This window comes from Dendropsophus ebraccatus, chromosome 13 (genome assembly GCF_027789765.1).
Source record: "Dendropsophus ebraccatus isolate aDenEbr1 chromosome 13, aDenEbr1.pat, whole genome shotgun sequence".
In the NCBI taxonomy this organism is placed as follows: domain Eukaryota; kingdom Metazoa; phylum Chordata; class Amphibia; order Anura; family Hylidae; genus Dendropsophus; species Dendropsophus ebraccatus.
The window spans coordinates 54227831-54249999 of NC_091466.1; the positions used below are offsets into that span (position 1 = coordinate 54227831).

Sequence of the window (22169 nt, forward strand, 5' to 3'; positions counted from 1 at the left end):
GTAGTTTGGCAACAGCTGGAGAGCCACAGATTGGGGAACTGATAGGTGTTGTAGTTTTGCAACAGTTAGAAAGTGACATATTGGGGAACTGATGTGTGATATAGTTTTGCATCAGCTGGAAAGTGACAGATTAGGAAACTAATGGGAGTTGTAGTTTTGCAACAGCTGGAAAGTGACAGATTGGGAAACTAATGGGAGTTGTAGTTTTTCATCAGCTGGAAAGTGACAGATTGGGGAACTAATGGAAGTTGTAGTTTTGCATCAGCTGGAAAGTGACAGATTGGGGAACTAATGGGAGTTGTAGTTTTGCAACAGCTGGAAAGTGACAGATTGGGGATTTGATGTGTGATGTAGTTTTGCATCAGCTGGAAAGTGACAGGTCGGGAACTAATGGGAGTTGTAGTTTTGTAACAGCTGGAAGGTGACAGATTGGGGAACTAATGGGCGTTGTAGTTTTGCAACAACTGGAAAGTGACGGATTGGGGAACTAATGGGAGTTGTAGTTTTGCAACAGCTGGAAAGTGACAGATTGGGGAACTAATGGGAGTTGTAGTTTTGCAACAGCTGGAAAATGACAGATTGGGGATTTGATGTGTGATGTAGTTTTGCATCAGCTGGAAAGTGACAGGTCGGGAACTAATGGGAGTTGTAGTTTTGTAACAGCTGGAAGGTGACAGATTGGGGAACTAATGGGCGTTGTAGTTTTGCAACAACTGGAAAGTGACAGATTGGGGAACTGATGGGAGCTGTAGTTTTGCAACAGCTAGAGAGCCACGGATTGGCAAACTCTAGCCCAGATTTCCCAGATGCCCATACTACAAAATAGTACTTTAATGCAGTGATACATCCATTTCTGCATCATATTAGCACCCATTGGCGTATAGGTGACTTCTTAAGGTTCTCCAATAAGTGCCCTGAGATTATTGCAGGGATTGTCCCTCACCTCCTGAGCGGTGGGTCACTGCTGCGTCCTGCCAGTAGGGTGAGTGACAGTGTGTTCATGGCATTCTGCAGCTGACTGTACGCGCTTCCCTTATAGAGAGAGTATCTCAGCACAGGAATGTCCCTGCTCACTTACTGATAATCTTATTTTGGAACATGGGGTGTGTCTTGTGTCTGCAAAATGTACAGAGCTGTGTATTAGTGACCTTTTTTTCAGCTGTCCTTTCTCCTTTGTCCCTAAGTTTGACTTCATCTTTTCCATTGTGGTGGTGACATTGGATCCAATGTAAAGGGTTGAGCTGCAGGGAACAAGGTAAAGCTGATTTCCTATTCTTTACAGCCAGCCTTTCCTGGGTTGACGTCCTATATTACGTATTCTTCTATTTAAAGGTGAAATTGTGGAGTTGTGGCCGGGAACTTTACATTTTACATCCTGACGCAATAGAATGGATATCATGAGCCTCTCGCATCTGTAAATTTAGCAAGAATATGTAGTGCAAACCAAGGCAAAACATTTCTATTGCATATATTATTTGATTTTTGCAATGCATGCCTTTGCTTTGTATGGCATCCAGGGAGATGTTATGTGATCCTTTCACCTATAGGTGAGCAATAAAGATGGTGGCAATTTTAGAATTTGTATATTGGAAAAATGACATAGGTGCTCATACACTTGTTACTATCTAGCTTTCTAGCTAGATATCTTTACTTGTTAGTTGTAGCAATTGGATTCCGTTACATAATAGGCTATAATTCTATTTTGTATGGTTATTTATTTTGAGTTTATTTAACAGAACTTGGTAAATTTACTGGGCAATATACTCTATGTATGATTTCCGTCCCTAAGAGAGTCTTATTTCAGACACCTACCTCTATATCTGGCTATGTGCAAACAGATGAGTGGATGTGACTTATCATGTATGGGAGAGGGTGTATGGCTATGCTCAGATGGTATATATATATATATTTTTTTTTTTTTTTTCTGAAAGACAAAATACACTGCAGAAATGTGTAGGGTAGCCTTTAATTTCTGCAGTGTACTTTGATACTTTTGTAATCTTAGTAATGGACTATAATCAGCCACCTGCTCTTCCATTGTAGATTGCTAAAGAACATGCCCGAAAAAAGTGGCAGTCACTTATTCTCCCGTCTCTAAAATCCATGCTTGCACTAGAATTCACAGTAGGCAGTGTGGTACAATGGAAAACAACAGGCATGCATTGCATTTTTTTTTTTTTTAATGTATGCAATAAGTACCAAAAATGCATCCAAAAAAACTGTGTGTGAACGTAACCTAAGGGGAAGTTCTCACTTGATGTAATCCCTACATTTCAGGGCCCTAATACACCGGACGTTATATTGTTCGAATTAAAAGGATAATCGCCCTGTGTAATTGCTGGCAACAATTGAAAAATCGTGATCTTTGATTTCGATCTGACCCTAAAATTATTGTCATTCACTAATCGTTTGCTGTAATTCCACATTAATTCGCTGTAATTCCGCATTTCTTCACTTTCGCTGTTGTGAAGACTGGTTCAGTACTATAGGCCTTTCCCTTTTGATGGATAAACTGCGGTTGTTCGGAATGTAGAAAGAAGCTTTTTATTGTGGCCAGGAGGTGAGATTAGCAGAACTGACAAATTCACAGCGCGCCTTTTTTTTTTTTGATAAGTAGAATCCTGAAGGGCGTGAGAGCTGAGACTAGTAGCTGCAGATAAGGCCGAGCGACTGCTATCTGGTGATAAAGCTGTTTGTAGAATCATAGAAAAAGCCTGAGGAGGCAGAGGAAGCCGTTTGAAATCAGCCATTTTTATGTACATATAATAAAGTGTGGCCTAGGTTTCATGTCTCTATTGTCTGAATGACTCTTGATGTCGAGCAGGAAGCCACCCCTCAAAGGGGTTATCCAGTGCTACAAAAAACATGTCCACTTTTCCCCCTACTCTTCTCTCCAGTTCAGGTGCGGTTTGCAATTAAGCTCCATTTACTTCAATGGAACTGAGTTTCAAAATCCCACCCAAACTGGAGACAAGAGTGATGCAAAAGTGGCCATGTTTTTGTAGTGCTGGATAATCCCTTTAAATTGAATTCAGTTGTATGGCCACTGGAAAGAAGCAGGCAGGGGTTATGGGAGATGAAGACTGCAACTATCAGACAATGGTATATACAACTGATCTGTGTTCTGGTCTTTCTCATCTCTTATGTTCCATTCACATAACGTTTTTTGCTGTCCTCTGCCACCGTATATAGTTACGTAGACGCATGTCCATTAGATTAAACGAAGGTTGGGGAGAAGAATACCGCCGTACCATATGCCTGAATGTAACGCCTGGAGTAGTGGATCCACTGGACCGTCACCAGCGATGGCACTAACCTCACCAGGGAGCGGAGTCTAAGGGGCCGCTGGTTCTCACCAGAGCCCGCCGCAAGGCGGGATGGACTTGCTGCGGTAGGCGACCCCCAGGTCGCTACCCCTGGCTTGGTTGCTAGTGACGGCAGGTGAGGCGTGGCAGGAGCAGTAGGCAGGAGATGGTGCTGGCCGAGGTCTGTAGGCGTAACCGCAGGTAACAGGCTGAACACAGAAGCAATGGTGAAACAGGGGAACAGGAACCAGGAACAAGGACTAGGGACCAGGTAGCGGATAGGAATCAGGAACAGGGACTAGGGACCAGGTAGCGGATAGGAATCAGGAACAACAGGGAGCTGGGCCAAACGCTATGGGAAGCATGTAGAGGCTCCAACCCAAGTGACAGGGCATGCTGGAATTTATAGGGAGTGATAGGTGCAATTAACCAATTAAGGGCGGACTGGCCCTTTAAATCTGAGACAGCCGGCGCGCGCGCGCCCTAGGAGGCGGGGACACGCGCGCCGGCCGGCACAGACGGAGACAGGAGCGGAGGAGAGGTGAGGCGCCCCCAGGGGCCGAACTAGCAGCAGCGCCGGGTCCCTGCACAAGGACGCCGGCGGCTGCATGGGGCAGGAGGAGGTCGCGGCGGTGGCCCGGAACACGGGACGCCGCCGCGGCCGTGACACTGAATATAATCAAACAGTATTCAGTCATATAATGCTGTGAACCCAAGGCATACCCATAGGCTTTACTAGACTAAATGTACTCTACTTCGAACTATTTGGCCTATATGCTAGTATATGTTAGTAGTAAAGAAAAAGCACTCAAAAGTTGTGTGTATAACCTGCCGTTCACAGCCATTTCTTACAGACCTGGAAAGTTTCCCTCAGGATAGCTGGCACTCAATCCCTCAAAAACACGTTCAAATCTACACTGGATTCTAAAGGTCCCCATACACTTCAGACCATCGGTAGGAAAACTTGGCCCCCCAGCTGTTGCAAAACTACAACTCCCATCATGCCTATACAGCCAAAGGTAAAGCTTTGGCTGTACAGGCATGATGGGAGTTGTAGTTTTGCCAAGGTTGGAGAGCCAACTATAGTTGGCCATACCCGCTGCGAGGTCGGGGCTGTATGGGGCTCTCTCGTACAACTACTGACAGATGATGTCGGTGGTGATAGGGGTAGGATGAGATGGAAAATTGTCAACAACCCCTTTGTTCAGGTAGAGATAAGCTGCAACAAGAGCTCTCTCACCCCTTCTTACCCCACCCCTTGCCTACTGATGGAGAATACAGGAATTCTCGGCCGTGCCAAACATTCCTATGTATGGGGAGTAATGGCGGCGGGCAGGAGACATAACTGATGGCTAAACCTTTATGGCTGTTTTATTATTCTTAATCAAGGCGTTTCAAATCTCCACTGGATTTTAAAGGTCCATATACACCTTAAGATTATAGTCAGCCATACCTGCCGCCAGGTTGATGATTGAAAGTGTATGGGGCTCTTCCGAAAAACTACTGACAGATGATGTTGGTGTTGATAGGATGTGATGGAAAATCATCACCGACCCCTTTGTTCAGGTAGAGATAAGCTGCAGCAAGAGCTCTCTTAACCCTTCTTACCCCACCGATCCCCTCCTCATAGAAAATACAGGAATGCTACATACACCTTACTTTTAAATACCTTTTTTTATTGCTATTTTGACATATACAGCAGGTGGACAGTGAAAAGTGATGTGAATGGGATCTAAATATATTATGTAATCTGCACAGAAAGCAACGACTAGAGATGAATGAGCTTACAGTAAATTCGGGCTCACACAAACCGCAATGATTGATATTTGAATTCTGGTGGCTGGAGAAGTTGAATGCAGCCCTAGGAAGTCCTGGAAAACATAGTTTTACAGAAATATAGAATACAGCACAGCTCAGCATAGAGGATAGTCCAGACCCCAATGCACATCAGTAAAAAGTACTCCAAACATTGGAGGAGATTTATCAAACATTGTGTTAAGTGAAACTGGCTCAGTTGCCCCTAGCAACCAATCAGATTCCACCTTTTATTTTCCAAAGAGTCTGTGAGGAATGAAAGGTGGAATCTGATTGGTTGCTAGGGGCAACTGGGCCAGTTTCACTTTACACCAGTGCTTCTCAATTCCAGTCCTCAGGCCTCACCAACAGGTCATGTTTTGAGGATATACCATACAAAGAACACCTGTGATAATACCTGATGCACTATATAATTATATCACCTGTGAAATACTAAGGAAATCTTCAAAACATGACCTGTTGGTGAGGCCTGAGGACTGGAATTGAAAAGCGCTGCTTCTCACCATGTTTGATAAATCTCCCCCATTGATTTTGTCAGGACCAGACGACTATCTGTTGTGCATGGGGGCTTTCAGCTCCAGATGAGAGAAGGATCAGGCACATTGGATTTCAACTGCCTGATCCTTTTGTTCTTGGAGAAATAAAACAGCACCAGAGATGTCTATCAGGGGCATCTCCCTCCCTTCTTCATTCTGAAGACATGACTGAGCCAAACGTCAATGTGTATGAGGATATCAGGAAATATGGGTCAGCTGAGCAAGTGTTCACCCAACAACCATTGTATGTGTATACGGGTTGTTTTACCATAACAACTTGTCAGACTTCATTTTTTCAAGCTATGCTGTGTTTATACGGAGCGATTATCAATCGGATTTTCGCAATAACGATTGCATTTTAGCGATAATTGTTCCGTGTAAATACAGCAAACGATCAAGCGATGAGTGAGAAATCGTTCATTTTAATCTTTCAACATGTTCCCAAATCGTCGTTCATCGTTCGCTAACAATTTGCAGATCAATTTGTGTAAACAGTCTTTTAAAGATTCACCCTATGTAAAAGAGGGTCTTAAAGGGGTAGTGCGGCGGTAAAGAATTATTCACAGACTAACACACATTACAATGTTATACAACTTTGTAATGTATGTTATGTCTGTGAATGGCCCCCTTCCCCGTGTCTCACCACCCCCACCCGTGTACCCGGAAGTGTGGTGCGCTATACTCACCTGTCACGTGCCGACACCAGTCTCCGATCTTCAGCGAGTGACGTCTTCTTCGGGCGGCCGGCGAACAGCTCAGACTGTCCCGAATGCCGGCCTCCCTCTGCAGCGTCATCCGATGCTCAGCAGCGATTGGCTGAGCATAACTGTGCTCAGCCAATCGCGGCTGAGCACAGTTGTGACGCGGCGGAGGGGGGATGGGCGGCAGCGACTTGGCTGTCCGTCCGAAGATGACGTTTGGCACAAGATGGCGGACGGCCCTCGACACGGATCAGGTAATGTATAATGCACCAACACTTCCGGGTACACGGGTGGGGGTGGTGGGACACGGGGAAGGGGGCTATTCACAGACATAACATACATTACAAAGTTGTATAACTTTGTAATGTGTGTTATTCTGTGAATAATTTCTGAGCGCCGCACTACCCCTTTAAGCGATCTTAAAAATTATCGCATTAACGATTTTTCTTACGAATTTTTTTTACGATTTTTCTAACAATTTATTCGTCTAAACGCGGATCATTATAAAAACCAAATCGTTGCTTCAAAATCGTTAAACGATCGATTGGGCGAATTATCGCTTTGTGTAAACGCAGCACTAGACTGCCAAATGAACAAAGCCACTTAACTGGTTCCAAGGGGCAACACTAGGTAACATTAAATATGTGACATGTGAATATACGTTAGGAGGTGATATAATAAAATAATACAGAGGAGTCCCCAGTTTGAGGTCTAAGGCATTCTCCAAATTTCTGTAATTGTAGGAAGCCGTAACCATGACCTGATGCTTGCGTTGGTAGATGCACACGTTCTCTAGAAAGCATGACGCAGCATCACAAGGGTGGGGAAAGCCCTCTCTGGGCGTATGCCTGACTACTGATAACATCCCTGAAAAAAAGCCATTAAGACTTCATAGTAAGTTTTAGAGAAGGAAAAAAAAAAGATCATATGCACTTGGTGATACCTGACTACTGGTGGAACTGTTAGAACCCAGATGGATGTTTATGTCATTAGGCGATTACTATTGTATGTAATATGAATAGTTATGTTTCCAAATTGTATCAATCTAATAATAATAATAATGTTACTGCAGTTGGATAGTCACAGGAGCAGCCTTTTCAGCTCACATTGTGTGAGGCTGAAGCCATAGATAACTGACTTACATGTGGTCTTGATGTGGTTTGCTTTCTAGAGATTGGGGAGAAATTCATAGAGGACATTTATTAGATGTGACTTTTTTAAAACGTCACAAAAGTTCTCTGCAACTCCTCTAAATAGGTGACATAAAAATCAAATACTGAAGGTGCAATGAAAAAAATCTGCAGTCTCATCATATATTGTGTTGCGAAGCCAGAAACAGATCATAAAGAGGACACATAATAAAGGAGAAGTCTTGCAAAAATAAAAAAAAATACAGTGCAGACAGGGGCAGGGGGAGCATAATAAAGAAAGTATCCTTGTGCCCCACAGAGGGGCACATCACCGCTCCCGCACCCCGCCGGCTTCCTCTTCCTGCAACGTCACAACTAGGCTGCAGTCACTGCCGGACTGAGGAGGCAATCCATCAGTATTTGCACATTCATGGGAAACTGAGAAAGTTTTCCCAGGATTGGGTCCAGCTTTTCCCGGCATCCTGGGTGGAGCGGCAGGGAGCAGAGTAGCGCTGAAAGGCTGTGGGCTTGATGAGCGGAACACTTTGCTTCGTTGAGATCAGTGATTCGCTCATCCCTACTTGGAATGATGTCACAAGCCTGTACCAACTAGGAAGGCCAGGGAAATGATCCACATATGGATAGAAATGGTGCCGTCAGTAATTTTCACTGACCCATTGGGCCTCATTTACTAACAATGCTTAAATTTTAGGCCATGATGCTGTTGGTTGTTTCTGTTTTTTCCACGTCAAATTCATTAATATGGCGTATGCTCTTAGGAAATCTAGAAGGATTCTCACAGGACAAAACTAAATCCAGACCATCCCGCCACACTTGAAGTGGCTGTTTTTTTGGATAGAAAACCTGTAAAAAATGACAGCTTAATAAATTTGTTGGTTGTGGTCAGTTTAAAAGGTTGTTAAAAAAATTGTGTCACACACCTTTAGTAAATATGTTGGAACACCAAACCGACAGGGAATATGGACAAGAAACTGCTCTGGGAAAACATTAGTAAATCAGACCCATTAACTTCTATGGGCAAATACGGATAATTTAAGCGCATGCCATATTTTTATGCAGACAGGATTTTTTGAAAATATACAGACCGGTTTTGAAAATAACGGTTTTGTGCATTTGCCTCATGTAAACCTATAGGTTTTTATACTGCCTTTATTTACATATCCATAATTACAGTCAGTATACAGAAAGAAATATACAGTCGAGTAAAGGAGGCCTGAGACTTTTCAAATCCATTTCTGGCCTTGTATTTAGTAAATCTGAACATGTGAACACACTCTTATGTTCACACTGTGTAAGACAACGACCATTGTTTGACATTGCCGTGTCAAACATGGGCCGCTGTCTTACAACTGCAGTTCTGGCCGGATGAACATAATTTTATTTTAATTGGAATGCGGGCACATTTGGGTGTCCCATAACCCAATTGAACATTGATCACAGTTTAAAGGGGTTATCCAGCGCTACAAAAACATGGCCACTTTTCCCCCTCTCTTGTCTCCAGATTCAGTGGGGTTTCAAATACATACAGTATATTTCTACAGCAGCAGCATTTGCTATATACTTACCAATACAGTAAGTATTAAAGGGGGTTCCAGCGCTACAAGGCCACTTTCTTCCAGAGACAGCCCCACTCTTGTCTCCAGTTTGGGTGCAGGTTTTGCCGCTAAGTTCCATTGAAGTAAATAGAGCTTAATTGCAAACCGCACCTGAACTGGAGACAAGAGTCGTGTTGTCTCTGAAAGAAAGTGGCCATGTTTTTGAATCACTGGATACAAAAGTGCACTGAAAGTGCAGTAGGATTTCTAGATTTTTTCCCTATAGTACATGCAGTATACTCATACTTCCCATTGTCCTGGGTGCACAACTATTTTGGATTGCACCGTCCTTCACTGACACTTTCTGGTAGTCACGGAATTTGGCAGCTGTCGCTGAGATCATTTTAGCGCGGCTATTTAAAGTAACACTTTGGATTTGAGAGATAAACATCTTGCTTTTTTATGTTATCATCTTAGTGTACGGTGTATCAGCCAGGGAAACCTGGGATCCTAACAATAGTCACTAGTTTCTGGAGAAGGGTCAGTGATCCAGGGATTTATTTCTATGGTCACATAGGATTTTTTCCGAGGGAAGGAAAATTGGCTTCTACCTCTTGGGGGTTTTGGTCTTTCTCTGGATCAACCCTTGAGGGAATAGGCTGAACTAAATGGATGGATGGATGTTTCAGCCTTACGAGCTATGTATTATTTTTTCCATATGTTAGTTACCTCCCTGACCTACTGCATAACCCAATACGGCTAAAAACATCTTATCCACTCCTCAGTTAAAAAACAAAAAGCCTACCTGAATGCTACACCCCACTGCTAGATGGAGGTACTTAGGCCCACAGCTTCACTTCTACCCCAAGGCCAAAGCTACCTTCCTCAGCAGCCCACCTGTAAGACCATCTCTGCACCCCCAGTAACCATAGGTCACCCCTGACCAAACTTTGTGATGATCTACGATCTGATAAAATAGTGATCTGCTGCTTATCCATCCTTCCAAAAAGTTGGAAGGGCAAACCCTAACAATGGTACATATGGACCTACACTGCCTACTGCTTCCCCTCTGAACCTGCCCACTTGTCCTGTTTAAAGTCCTTGTACACTAATTTCATCCACCTGTCCCCCTCTGTTCCTCTATTTAACCCCCCCCCCCCCATACCTCGCAATACCAACAGCCATATGGCCTGCTCCATTTTTATTCACCTATTCCCCACATTCTCTGCCTCTAGCTCCCAACAAGGTGAGGGTTGCATGATTCCCTGCTGAGAGTGCCACCCAGATTGCCACTCTTGAAATTGACTTGAAATTCCTCTGATTGGCCTGATGGTCAGGTGCAAATCTAACATAAGCCATCGATCATGACAGATGATGCTCAGCTGCAGTGTAAAGCATGATTGAAAGATAAAGAAGCATGAATTAGACAGGAAAATGTTTTTGACTTCAAGTGTGGTTCTAGAAAAAGTGATTCCAGTTTTAGAGAAAGGTGTGGGAAGACTGAAGTAGTGAAGTATTAGTTTCTTAAAGCTTGTACCGTCAGATAGCTGCTTTTAATTCAACCTCTGTCTTGGGGTCTGTTCGGCAGGAGATGCAGTTATTGTTCTGAAAAACAACTTTTAAACTTGCAGCACTGTGTCAAATTGGTGTGGCCTAGAGTGTGTGTGCCCTAGGTCTGCATCACCTCTCTGTCCCTCCTCCCCTACCTCCTCATCATTAGGAATACCCCAGGCTGGATTGCTCCTAATCATCACTTGTCAGAACACTGCACATAGGACTTAACGATCCAACATATGTGCAGTGTTTAGACAAGTGATGCTTAGAAGAAATCCTTCTAGGGTCATTCCTAATAATGAGGAGGGCGGGGAGGAGGGATGGAAAGGCGGGGGCACAAACACTCTAGGCCACGTTAATTTGACATAAGGCTGCAAGTTGTTTTTCAGGACAATAACTGCATCACCTGCCGAATGGACCCCAGGACAGATCTTGGAATAAAAGCAACTATCTTAAGGTACAAGCGGTTTGGGGGGGAGGGGGGTGGGTGTCAGATTGTGGGTACAGAGTCACTTTAAGTGACACCCCCATGTTCCCATTCATTCTATTAAAAGGCTATTAGAAAATATGAGTCAATCGATGTGTATGTCATCCATTTCTTACTCACATCTCGCGTCACTTTTGGTAAGTGTTCAGCTGTTCTCCTTCTCGCCTACTTGTAGCCAATGTTATCAAGCGTTGCCAGGGTTGTGTCATCGTAGTGTTATCAGACAGCAGTGTCTCAACATAACCTCATTCTCAGAACTGCTCACTTCTAACGGTGGATGGTACTAAGCAAAGGACAGCTTATGTCTCAGTATCTCATGTTGGGAAATATGTCTTCACATAATTTCACATCACATCTCTGTGCCCCAGAAAGGATTTGTTTGATCATGCAAAACACTGTGTTCCTGTCCCTAGCATTGGCATCTATAAATTGTGGCTTTTTCTCTAAGGGTACGTGCACACTAAGGATCTCTCTCAGAAAACTTGCCACGGATTCCGCGCATTCCCGCTTCATTTTCCACCCATCCCATAGTCTTCAATATGCGGTCAGGCAGATTCCGCTGTCCACCCAAAAAATGGGCAAGACGCCAGGTGTCGTCTTATAGGGCGGGAGCGGAAAAACTGCGGAATCGGATTGGAAAATCTGCGGTTGCTGCATATGGTGGGAGGAGCTCAAAAACGTCCGCATCCGAACCGTATGTGGCAACCACATGAAGGGCAGAGCAAGCTGCAGGCATCTGGAGGATGAAAAAAAGAGTTACGGCAAAGTGTGCCCAGAAAAACACATCCCTTTCACCTGTCTGTCCCGACCTTGTATTTTACCGGTATTACTGTACCTCCTTCTCTGCCTCTCAGATTTCGCTGCTGTCCGATGTTTTAAATTAATTTTTATTTGGTGTGCTTTGGCAGAGGGGTAGCCTTATACAGCAAAGTTGGGGGTCGTCTTATATGCCCAGTTATCATATATGCCGGAAAATACGGTACTTCCCGTGTTAAGTTGCTCTCTCTGTTCTGCTGCTGATGTTCTGATCACAATGAGGCCAGTGATTGTCTACAGTGAGTTAAAGGGGTTGTCGGACCGCTGGCTTTTATATACTGCTTCCCATCCATATCCAACAATAAACATGTTATCCTCACCTGTCCACGCTCCCTCCGTGTCCTACTTTGGTTTTGCTGGTGTCCCCCACTGACTGTAGAGCCTCCACTTCCAAGACTTGGAAGTGAAGGCTGTGCAGTCAGTGGGGGACACTGGCAACACCAGAGAAGGACACTGAAGGAGCGTGGACAGGTAAGGATAACATGTTTATTTTTTAATATTGATGGGCAGCAGGATATTGAAAGAGGCCGACCGCTGGATGTCAGCAGAGTTGGAAGAGCACACTGTCAGAGGAGTAAACAGATGTTCTGGGACCCGAGCAGGGGTGCTGAACTCAGGAAGGTAAATAATGTATTTTGTTATTTTATACCCAAAGGCTGTAGTTTTTATGATGGAAAAAACTTTGAACTGTTATTTCAGTTTTGTTCCACAAACATCACCTCTCCATGTGGTTATGCCATTCAGTTCCATTGAAGTGAATGGAGCTGAATGATTGGGGTTGGGGTTCTGTTTCTATTTTTTTTTTTTTTAAATAGCTGTGTTTTTTCTAATCCTAAAGAAGAAATAACACTATTTTTATGACCTGTTTTTATGGAAATAGACAACTGGATAGATGGATGTTTCAGCCTTATGAACTATTTGCTATTTAAAAAAAAATCTTTTTATATATTTTAGTTACTTTATTTATTTTAGTAATAACTGCATGGTCCATTATGGCTAAGATATGATGTTTCCACTCTTCAATTATTATTATTATTTTTTTGCCAGAAACATTTTCTTTCTATATCCAATTGTTAGTTTACCCTGAACTCAGCTGCAGAGTGGGTAGAGACTGGCTGCTATGATGTCTGCAGTACACAGTGAACAGAACAGCATATGGTGGACAATATATACCAATAATATACACAGTATTGGAGTGAGATAGCAGATCTCTTAGGGTACATGCACACTAGGGTTTCAAGTGGATTCTGCCATGCGCCCCCGGCCCCCCGCTTGAAGTTCCGCAGTTCCATAGGCTTCATTCTGTGCTCAGGCAGATTCCACCGTCCCCCCAAAGAATTGACCGTCCACCGTCCATTGAGTTTATTAGATATAATTATTGTTTTACGGTGACCCTCAGTAGTAATAAAATAGCCAATACAACCAATATAGACCTTAGAATTGATTGAATTTTGACTGCCTTGAACTAGAACATGCATGTATATATAGGTTCATATTTCATCACTAATCCAGGATTAGAAAGCCATGACTGGAACGTGGTCACTACATAAATACACCCAGAGTACGAACGAGCGTATTCCTTACAGGAAAGATTTTGAAACCTTATGTTATGACTGTGGACGTGAAATCTGGCCTCATGTTTACAATTAGTCAATAGACTACTACTGATTTTATACAATGATGTCTGCAATACTTAAAACAATGGTATAAATGTTGGTGTAGAAGGATCAGTCCAGTCTTGTTGTAACATTTAAAGCACATTTAAAGGGGTACTCTGGTGATTCCCCCCCCCCTTTTTTTAAAAAAAAAACTGGTTTTAGAAAGTCATATAGATTTGTAATTTACTTCTATTTAAAAATCTCAAGTCTTCCAGTACTTATCAGCTGCTGTATGTCCTGCAGGAAGTGGTGTATTCTTTCCAGTCGACACAGTGCTCTCTGCTGCCACCTCTGTCCGTGTCAGGAACCGTATAGAGCAGGAGAGGTTTTCTATGGGGATTTGCTGCTGCTCTGGACAGTTCCTGTCCCGGACAGAGGTGGCAGCAGAGAGCACTATGTCTGACTGGAAAGAAAACACCACTTCCTGCAGAACATAAAGCAGATGATAAGTATGGGAAGACTTGAGATTTTTTAAATCAAAGTAATTTACAGATCTGTATAACTTTTTGACTGCAGTAGATTTGAAAGAAAAAAAAATTGCAAGAGTACCCCTTTAAGCCTTTACTTTCATCATTTGTCCCCACACTTCCACTGCTACATTGAAAGATGTGCAGTTGACAAACAAGGATTCCCTAACCTACCAAGATCATGCATTTGCTTGTTCATCATCTAAGCACCAGGACTGTTACCCAGAGCAATATCGGCCTTTTCAACAGGCAGCTGTCTCACGTAGTAGGACCTTTACCAGCAGAAGCCCCATACTCTCTGTATGACTACACAGGGGACCATAAATACCTGCACATCTCTACTCCCACACTGTGTCTGTATAGATCAGGGGTAGGAAATCTTGGCTCTCCAGCTGTTGCAAAACAACAACTCCCATCATGCCTGGACAGCCAAAGCTTTAGCTTTGGCTGTCCAGGCATGATGGGAGTTGTAGTTTTGCAACAGCTGGAGAGCCAAGGTTCCCTACCCCTGTTCTAGATGGTTGGAGGCCACACACAATGGCACTGATAGCTGCATGTTGTACTTTTCTAAAATAGGGTTTCCATATACTAAAATGAGGGAGCTTTGAGGGGGCAATTTAGCATCTTGACCTCTACATTTACAGAGTGAGGCTATGTTCACACTACGTAAGTTCAGCAGAAATCACGGACGTTGTTACAACGGCTGTGATTTCTGCGGTACTTACGTAGTGCTTCAGGCTGAGGGAATATCGGCCGGAGTGTATATACATAGTATACACTCCGGCCGGGATCCCTAGCAGCGCCGTAGAAAACTTACATGTCAGTTGACGCAAACCCTGTCAGTTTGTGCAATGGAGCGAGCGGCTCCGGACGCATGCTCCATTGTGTGCTGTGGGGAGATCTTTAGCGGCCGCATCAGAACTCAGCGGCGCTAAAGATCATCTTTTGATGATCTTTTCTGAGACCGGCCGTTCTGTGACACGGCCGGTCTCATACTATGTGTGACCATAGCCTGACATTGGACTCGGCAAGCTATTGTTGCTACTTCTTTCCAGGTCTAAAATATTAGAATGTCTTGAATGTCCAATTGACAGCTGATGAATTATAATTTAAATGTATTTATAAGTCTTCACTTATCCCTTACTTATAATTTTTCTGCAGGAATGAACAATTGATATTAGAAAGTAGCCAAGCAACAGAAGAAGAAAATGCAGACCACCGATTTTGACAACGTAGAAATTGAGCAACAATACAGCTTGGTGAACTCCCGCTGGGAGACAACGGAGGATGACCTGGACAATGATAACAGTTCTGCCCGCATGTTTGAAAGATCAAGAATTAAAGCCCTTGCAGGTAACATTATCAGCGCCCCCTACCTGTGGGTGCATTTCCTAACACAGAGTTATTAGCACCATTGCATCCTATAGTAACTGGATTGCTTCATCTCAAGACACTGCTTTCTTATATAACATTCATGAGACTATGAGAGATCTGTTTGGTGGGCTTTAATGCTTTTACCTTGCAGAAAATTCACAGATATATTGTTGTAATGGCTATAAAGCATTCATCAGCATACATCCTATATAATACAATTTTGGGATATTGCACCCTGTACTGTAAATTATAAGGCACAAGGCAGTGATCCAAGTTCTTTTGTACAGGTTCCAGACCTCCAAGGTGTCTTTTAATATTTTTAAAGGGGTATTCCACTTAATTTTTTTAAAGGGGTAATCATTCCATACTTGTTATTATATATTCAGTCTCCTTTCCCCAGTTTTGAGCTGCTGCTTTCTGCTGAAGACACAAAAAATTGTGTGTGATCTTTTCTCTCTGTTTACCCCTCCTCCCCCTTTTCTTGCTTGCACACAGATTTTTGTGTTTTCAGCAGAAAGCAGAAGCTTAGAACTGGGGAAAGGAGTGGAATACCATTTAATATATTGTAAAGGGGTACATTATTACTTACACACCTCTGTTGCTACAGAACCCTATGTTGAAGGGCAGAACAGGTGCTTCAAGTAAGGGCCTGGCACACTGTGCCCACAGAGAGCCTGATCAACAAGCTAAACATATTTTTTGGAGCGATCAATCTGTTTTTCCTCTTCTATCTATGTATAATGAAAAGATTCCTTTGGGATGTGTTCTTTCGAAATATTAATGTTTTATTATGTATTTCAGATGAACGAGAAGCCGTACAAAAGAAGACGTTTACAAAATGGGTGAACTCACATCTGGCATTTGTGAGCTGTCGTATATCTGATCTCTATTTGGACCTAAGAGATGGAAGAATGCTGTTAAAACTTCTAGAGGTGCTGTCAGGGGAGCAGCTGGTAAGTATGCCGGACCGGGGCAGTGGCCTGGCAAGAAGTAGGGGGTTGTGTAGGGCTTTATTTGTGATTTCTGACCATCACTCAACTTAGCTTGGGGTCTACACAGTTTTTGCGATCTATGAGGGTCCCAGCAGTTGGACTCCCACCAATAATATTTCTTAGTGATAAATTAACCTGTATATTATCTTATATCAGAGAACTTTTATCCACATTTTTTTTTACAGCCAAGAAGGACTAAAGGAAGGATGAGAATCCACTGCTTAGAAAATGTAGACAAAGCCCTTAATTTTCTCCGAGAACAGAAGGTTCATCTGGAAAATATCGGTCCCCATGACATTGTGAATGGTAATCACAGGTTAATACTTGGGCTCATCTGGACCATTATACTGCGATTCCAGGTATGCAATATTTCATCACAGTCCTACATCATTTCATGTATTACCAAACCTTCTCGAAATGCATTTCTATCAATACAATTTCACTACACAATGGGATTACTTTCTATTGATATAGATTCTGGTTAGTATTATTATCTTATTGATACTGGTAACCTATACAATATTATGTTTCTATCCATATAAATTCTGGTGATATATTTCCTTTGATCCAAGTAACCCATACAATTGTTTAAAGCGATTGTACCATCTCATAATTAACTTTATTATTTTCACTACCCTATGGGTGTTCTGGGTGGTGCAGGCAATTTTTCAAAACACCGCCCATTTTCTTCTTCTATGCAATGGAGATGGACCCAGCCCCCCCCCCCCCCTCCTAGAGGAATGATATCTCCTCCCCTCGGGGATGGAGCCAAGATTGATTCTAATGTAGGCGCGTCACCAAGGGGAGGGGATATCATTACCTGGGGGCGCCTTCAGTGCATAGAGCTGGAACCGGCCAGCGCTTTGAAAAATGGACTGTGCCACTGGGATCCCCTTGCTGATGCCGACAGGATAATGAGAAAAAATATTTTTTGAATTCCGAGATGGTAAATTTGCTTTAAAGCGACTCTGTACCCACAATCTGACACCCCCAATCCGCTTGTAAATTTGTATAATCCAAGATCTGTCCTGGGGTCCGTTCGGCAGGTGATGCAGTTATTGTCATAAAAAACTACTTTTAAACCTGCAGCCCTTTGTCAAATTGGCGTGGTCTAGAGTGTATGTGCCCTAGAATTGAAAGGCCCCTCCATCCCTCCTCCCCGCCCTCCTCATCACTAGGAATATTCATCATCTGAACACTGCACGGGTGCCTTAGGGATCCAGCTCATGTGTAGTGTTCACACAGGTGATGAATAGAAGAAATTGTTCTAGGGGCATGATGAAGAGGGTGGGGAGGATGGATGTAAAAGCGGTGCAAGCCTAGGGCATAGACACTCTAGGCAACACAAATTTGACATAGGGCTGCAGGATTAAAAGTTGTTTTTATGACAATAATTGCATCACCTGCTGAATGGACCCCAGGACAGATCTTGAATTAAAAGCAGCTATCCGAAGATACAAGTGGTTTAGGAGGGTCAGATTGTGGGTACAGAGTCACTTTAAGATTCTATGGCTAGATTCTGATAAAACATTTCTGTTGATAAAGGTAACCTACATAATGGTTCATGTTTCAGTTAATAAGTATATCTATTGATACAAGCAACTTATTTAATGACTTTGGTTTCTTTTGATTTCTTTAGATTCAAGATATTATTGTGGAGACAAAAGGCAGTGAGACTCGTTCTGCAAAAGACGCCTTATTGCTCTGGTGCCAGATGAAGACAGCGGGGTTAGTATGAATGTGGAGTATCATTCATAGAACAACACCACTCTACTATTTGTGGCAGCATTTTAAGCTAAAGCCAGAAGTTGATCCAGCAGGAAGCAGAAGTATAAGCCCTTCCATTATATTTCCCATTCCTTTTAAATCCACTTGTTTTGGCTTGAAAAAACACCACCCTAATTTTTTTCGTGCATGGGATAAACTTTGTCCACATTTATAGATGGGAGGGAAGGGAAACTTGAAAACTAAATCACAGGTTAAATGTTTTTGGAAATCGGTTTTGCTAATCATTATTGTAAACAATAATTCTTTCTAATTACAACATTTTTAGAAGGTTAATAAGTTGTTGGGTTTTGTCTCCCAAGGTTATGACATCAGAAGAACTGCTTAATTGGGTGATTTTTTTTTTAAAATTATTTAATAATATAAAATTATGTTTATTACAGATATCCAAATGTCAATGTCACCAACTTTACATCCAGTTGGAAGGATGGATTAGCTTTCAATGCCCTCATCCACAAACACAGGTAAGATGATGAGATGAGATGTCCTTTGTTTTCCCTGTTACTTAAAAACATTTTTGGCATGTCAAAACTTTTGATCAGTCAGGGTCTGGGTGTTCAGACCTTCAGCGATCTTAAGACAGAGCCAGGAAAAGAACTCTGTTGACCACTTCTCTCAGCAGTTTGATGGTTTTACTGTTTCGCTGCTGGAGATGGTTTCCACATCTATACAGCCTGCCCCATGCAGTAAGATGGAGATTGCAGCAAGCTGGGGGGGGGGGGGTGTCACACACAGGCACTTCTTGTGGCACTATCTATTGGTGGGGCCTAAGGGCTGTATGACACCCCAAACTGTAAGCGAGCACCGATCTAGCAGATTGTCGCTTGCTTACCAAACTTATACACTGCTTGATTATCTTGCAGCAAGGGCTGTATGGACATTTTTAGAGATGTCCATGCATCCCTTGCTTTGGTGTAAGAATAATAAAGGAAATACTTACCTGTCCAGACTCCCCTGGGTCTCCTCCAGCCTTGTTTCTGTGTTCCCTGCTCACCGCAGCCACCTTGGGGACTTCTGATCCTGATGGGACAGCTCCATGGCCAGTGATTGGCTGAGTGACCTGTCACTTCAGAAATGTGGAAGTGATGGAGGAGGCTGTAGTGAGCGGGAAACATGGGAACAAGGCTGGAGCCTGGAGGTAAGTATTCTCTTTATTTTTTTCTTAGCATCAGAAGAAATCAGCTTTCGGCCTCGCATCACTACACATGACTGGTGGCTGATGACTTTTAAACATGTTTAAAAGGCAAAGATTAGCTTTTGATCGGCTCTTTGGCTGATCGTTGTCTTTACTACACAGAGTAATATCTGCTGAATCAGCCTGATTGGGCCTCAAGCCCAGATTCTAGCTGATGAAGACTTTTGCTGTGTCTATGTGGCATGTCAAAAGTTTTTTTAAGTGACACAAACACTTTATATTGTGGAACACACAAATTATCTTTGGGGTAAAGAACAGGTGGAACTATGAAGACAACCTTTTCTATAGATAAATAGATAAATTATAGCATGGCCAATCATGTAATACTTTGATTGCTGGTCTGTTAAAGCATGTGCTTCTCTTTGTTTTTGAGAAGAGAAAAGAGAGGGGGCGCTTCCTTTCTCGTGTGGTAAATTTAATCAGGTGTGTGGTAGCAGGGTTTAGCAGGGATCCACTCACCTGGATAGGTTGTGCAAGTATTAGGCACAACTCTATATAAAACGTAGAACAGTGTACTCCGCAGCTGTACTGGGGGACATCACCACCAGGGGTGGGAGAAACAGATGCAGATATGTAATCAGCCGATTACAGGACCAGAAGTCGAATCCACTCCAGATGCATAAAGCGCAGAAGTACTAAAATTGCACACGGCGGTGTAGCCAGGGATCATCCAAAGGTAGATGATGTTGTAAAAATATTTCTGGTCCTGTAATCGGCTGATTACATATCTGCATCTCTTTGTTTTTGGCTCTGGCTCACAGGAGGGAATGGGAACTCCTCTCTATGTGATCTATCTGCCCTAATAGGAGATGACACAACTCCTTTAATCTGAATGCACTATGATAAAGCAAGTTGAGATTTACTCCATTCCAGATTTTCTTGTGGAGTCTCCCGATAATTAATTAGTTAGTTGGAAAAAATTATATATATATATATATATATATATATATATATATATTTTTTTTTTTTTTTTTTTTTTTTTTTTCCAACTTACTAATTAATTATTGGGACCACCAATGGGTGGGGGACCACCAATGTAAAGTGTATATATATATATATATATATATATATATATATATTATACATTACATTGGTGCTCCCCACCAGTTACAAAAATACAACTCCCATACAAGGAGTATGGCCAATAGCATTCTCTGGCTTTTATAAGACTACTACTCCTGACACACTGTCCAGGCATGAAGGGGGTTGTAGTTCTGCAACAACTGAAAAACAAAAAGTTGGAGATAAACATTTTACATTGTCATGGCATCTTTGTTATTTGGATCCTTTCTTTCCTGGACATATATGAGCAGGATGGCAGTATGCTATAAAAAGTGGTATGCATTGTATATGCCAAGATTTTCCATGTTTTCTTAGTTCCTAGGTTATCAAAAGCCAAGACAGGGAGCAGCAGCTCCAGTGCTGCCCTGCAGGTTGTAATACACTAACTGCTGTGATATTATACCATCAGGCCTGATCTGATCAACTTTGAAAAACTGAAGAAATCGAACCCTAAATATAACTTGGAAAATGCATTTACTGTGGCTGATAGACAGCTGGGGATAACACAACTTCTAGATCCGGAGGGTAAGTGACATTGAGTTATGTCTGCTGGTTTGTGTGGAGGAAGCTATGTACTAAGAGTCTGCACTCACATCATGTTTTGTTTTTATCTGAAATGACTATTGTATAGTAAAATCATTCGTTGAATTATTAGATCATTTCAACAATTTATGTGGTTTATATGGTTCATGTTTACTCCTTCTGGCAGCTAAAGGATACAAAGGAAGGATTCTTATCATGAGTTTTCTAACATAAAAGATTTAGAATCAAATAATCAGAGATTGAAGCATGTTTTGATGTTATGGGCCGGGCTGGCTTTAATATGTTGCCCAACCTTTGGTGCCCTAGATCCCAATCTATTCAATAAACAAATTAAAGGTATAGTTCTGTATTAATGGTACCTTACAAAAATGTTTACGTGGAACGACAAGGCCATTTAAAGTGTCACTGTTGTTACAAAAAACTTTTGACATGTCATAGAGACGCACGCCTCTTAGTGAATGCGGCCGGCTGGGCGCCCCGAATCTGCGCCTGGCGTACTAAATCTACAACTGCTTCCAGCTCGCAGGCGTAAATCATGATAAATGAGCTGCGGTAGGAGGCCCTGCCTTATCACGCCCCACCAAGCTCCCAGAGCCCACCCATCGGGACGTACGGGAGGCGTTTGCCAGGGAGAGGGGGCGAATCTGCACCTTCGCCCTGGCGTACGCCTCGGGTGTATCTTTCATAAATGTCCCACATAGTGGACATTCCGGCCAGGATCCCTAGCAGCCACAGGAAAAACTGGCATGTCAGGTTTGTGTGGCCGCTATTCATTGAATAGCGGCCGCACAACCCAGACAGCTTGCACAATGGAAAGTGCGCCTCTGGCCCCACTCTCCATTGAGTGCTATGGTGAATTGGGATGCGTGAGCACCCCAGCATCCCAATTCAGCACAATTCTGTGACATGGCCGGGTCATAGAACGGCCGGTGTCTCACGTAGTGTAAACCCGGCCTTAGTATAGAGTGAGGATTATTGGTGCAAATAAACCAATTGTAGAGTTGACACCGGAAATACCCTACAATTGTTAGTATGAATAGCTAGTAGGTGAAGCTGGCATGTAATCCATCATTCCACCCTGAGGGGTCCAGATAAACATTCTGCGGTTACTTGGGATTCTTACACACTATTCCTTTAACAAATGTCTTTATGTTCTTGAAGGATTCACCACCTATGCCAACCACTGGCCCAAA

At 42.8% G+C, this 22169-nt stretch overlaps 1 protein-coding gene across 1 annotated transcript in view; it reads left to right on the forward strand.

Moving 5' to 3' along the window:
* Positions 1-1167: 1167 nt before the first annotated feature.
* SPTB (spectrin beta, erythrocytic) overlaps positions 1168-22169 on the forward strand; it is an 80495-nt gene continuing 59493 nt past the window's right edge. Inside the window, exons 1-7 of the mRNA XM_069950862.1 lie at positions 1168-1255; positions 15187-15378; positions 16201-16352; positions 16577-16750; positions 18031-18119; positions 18560-18640; positions 20843-20958. Coding sequence (XP_069806963.1) covers positions 15234-15378; positions 16201-16352; positions 16577-16750; positions 18031-18119; positions 18560-18640; positions 20843-20958 — 757 coding nt within the window. The 5' untranslated portion in view covers positions 1168-1255; positions 15187-15233. The remainder of the gene's footprint in view (positions 1256-15186; positions 15379-16200; positions 16353-16576; positions 16751-18030; positions 18120-18559; positions 18641-20842; positions 20959-22169) is intronic.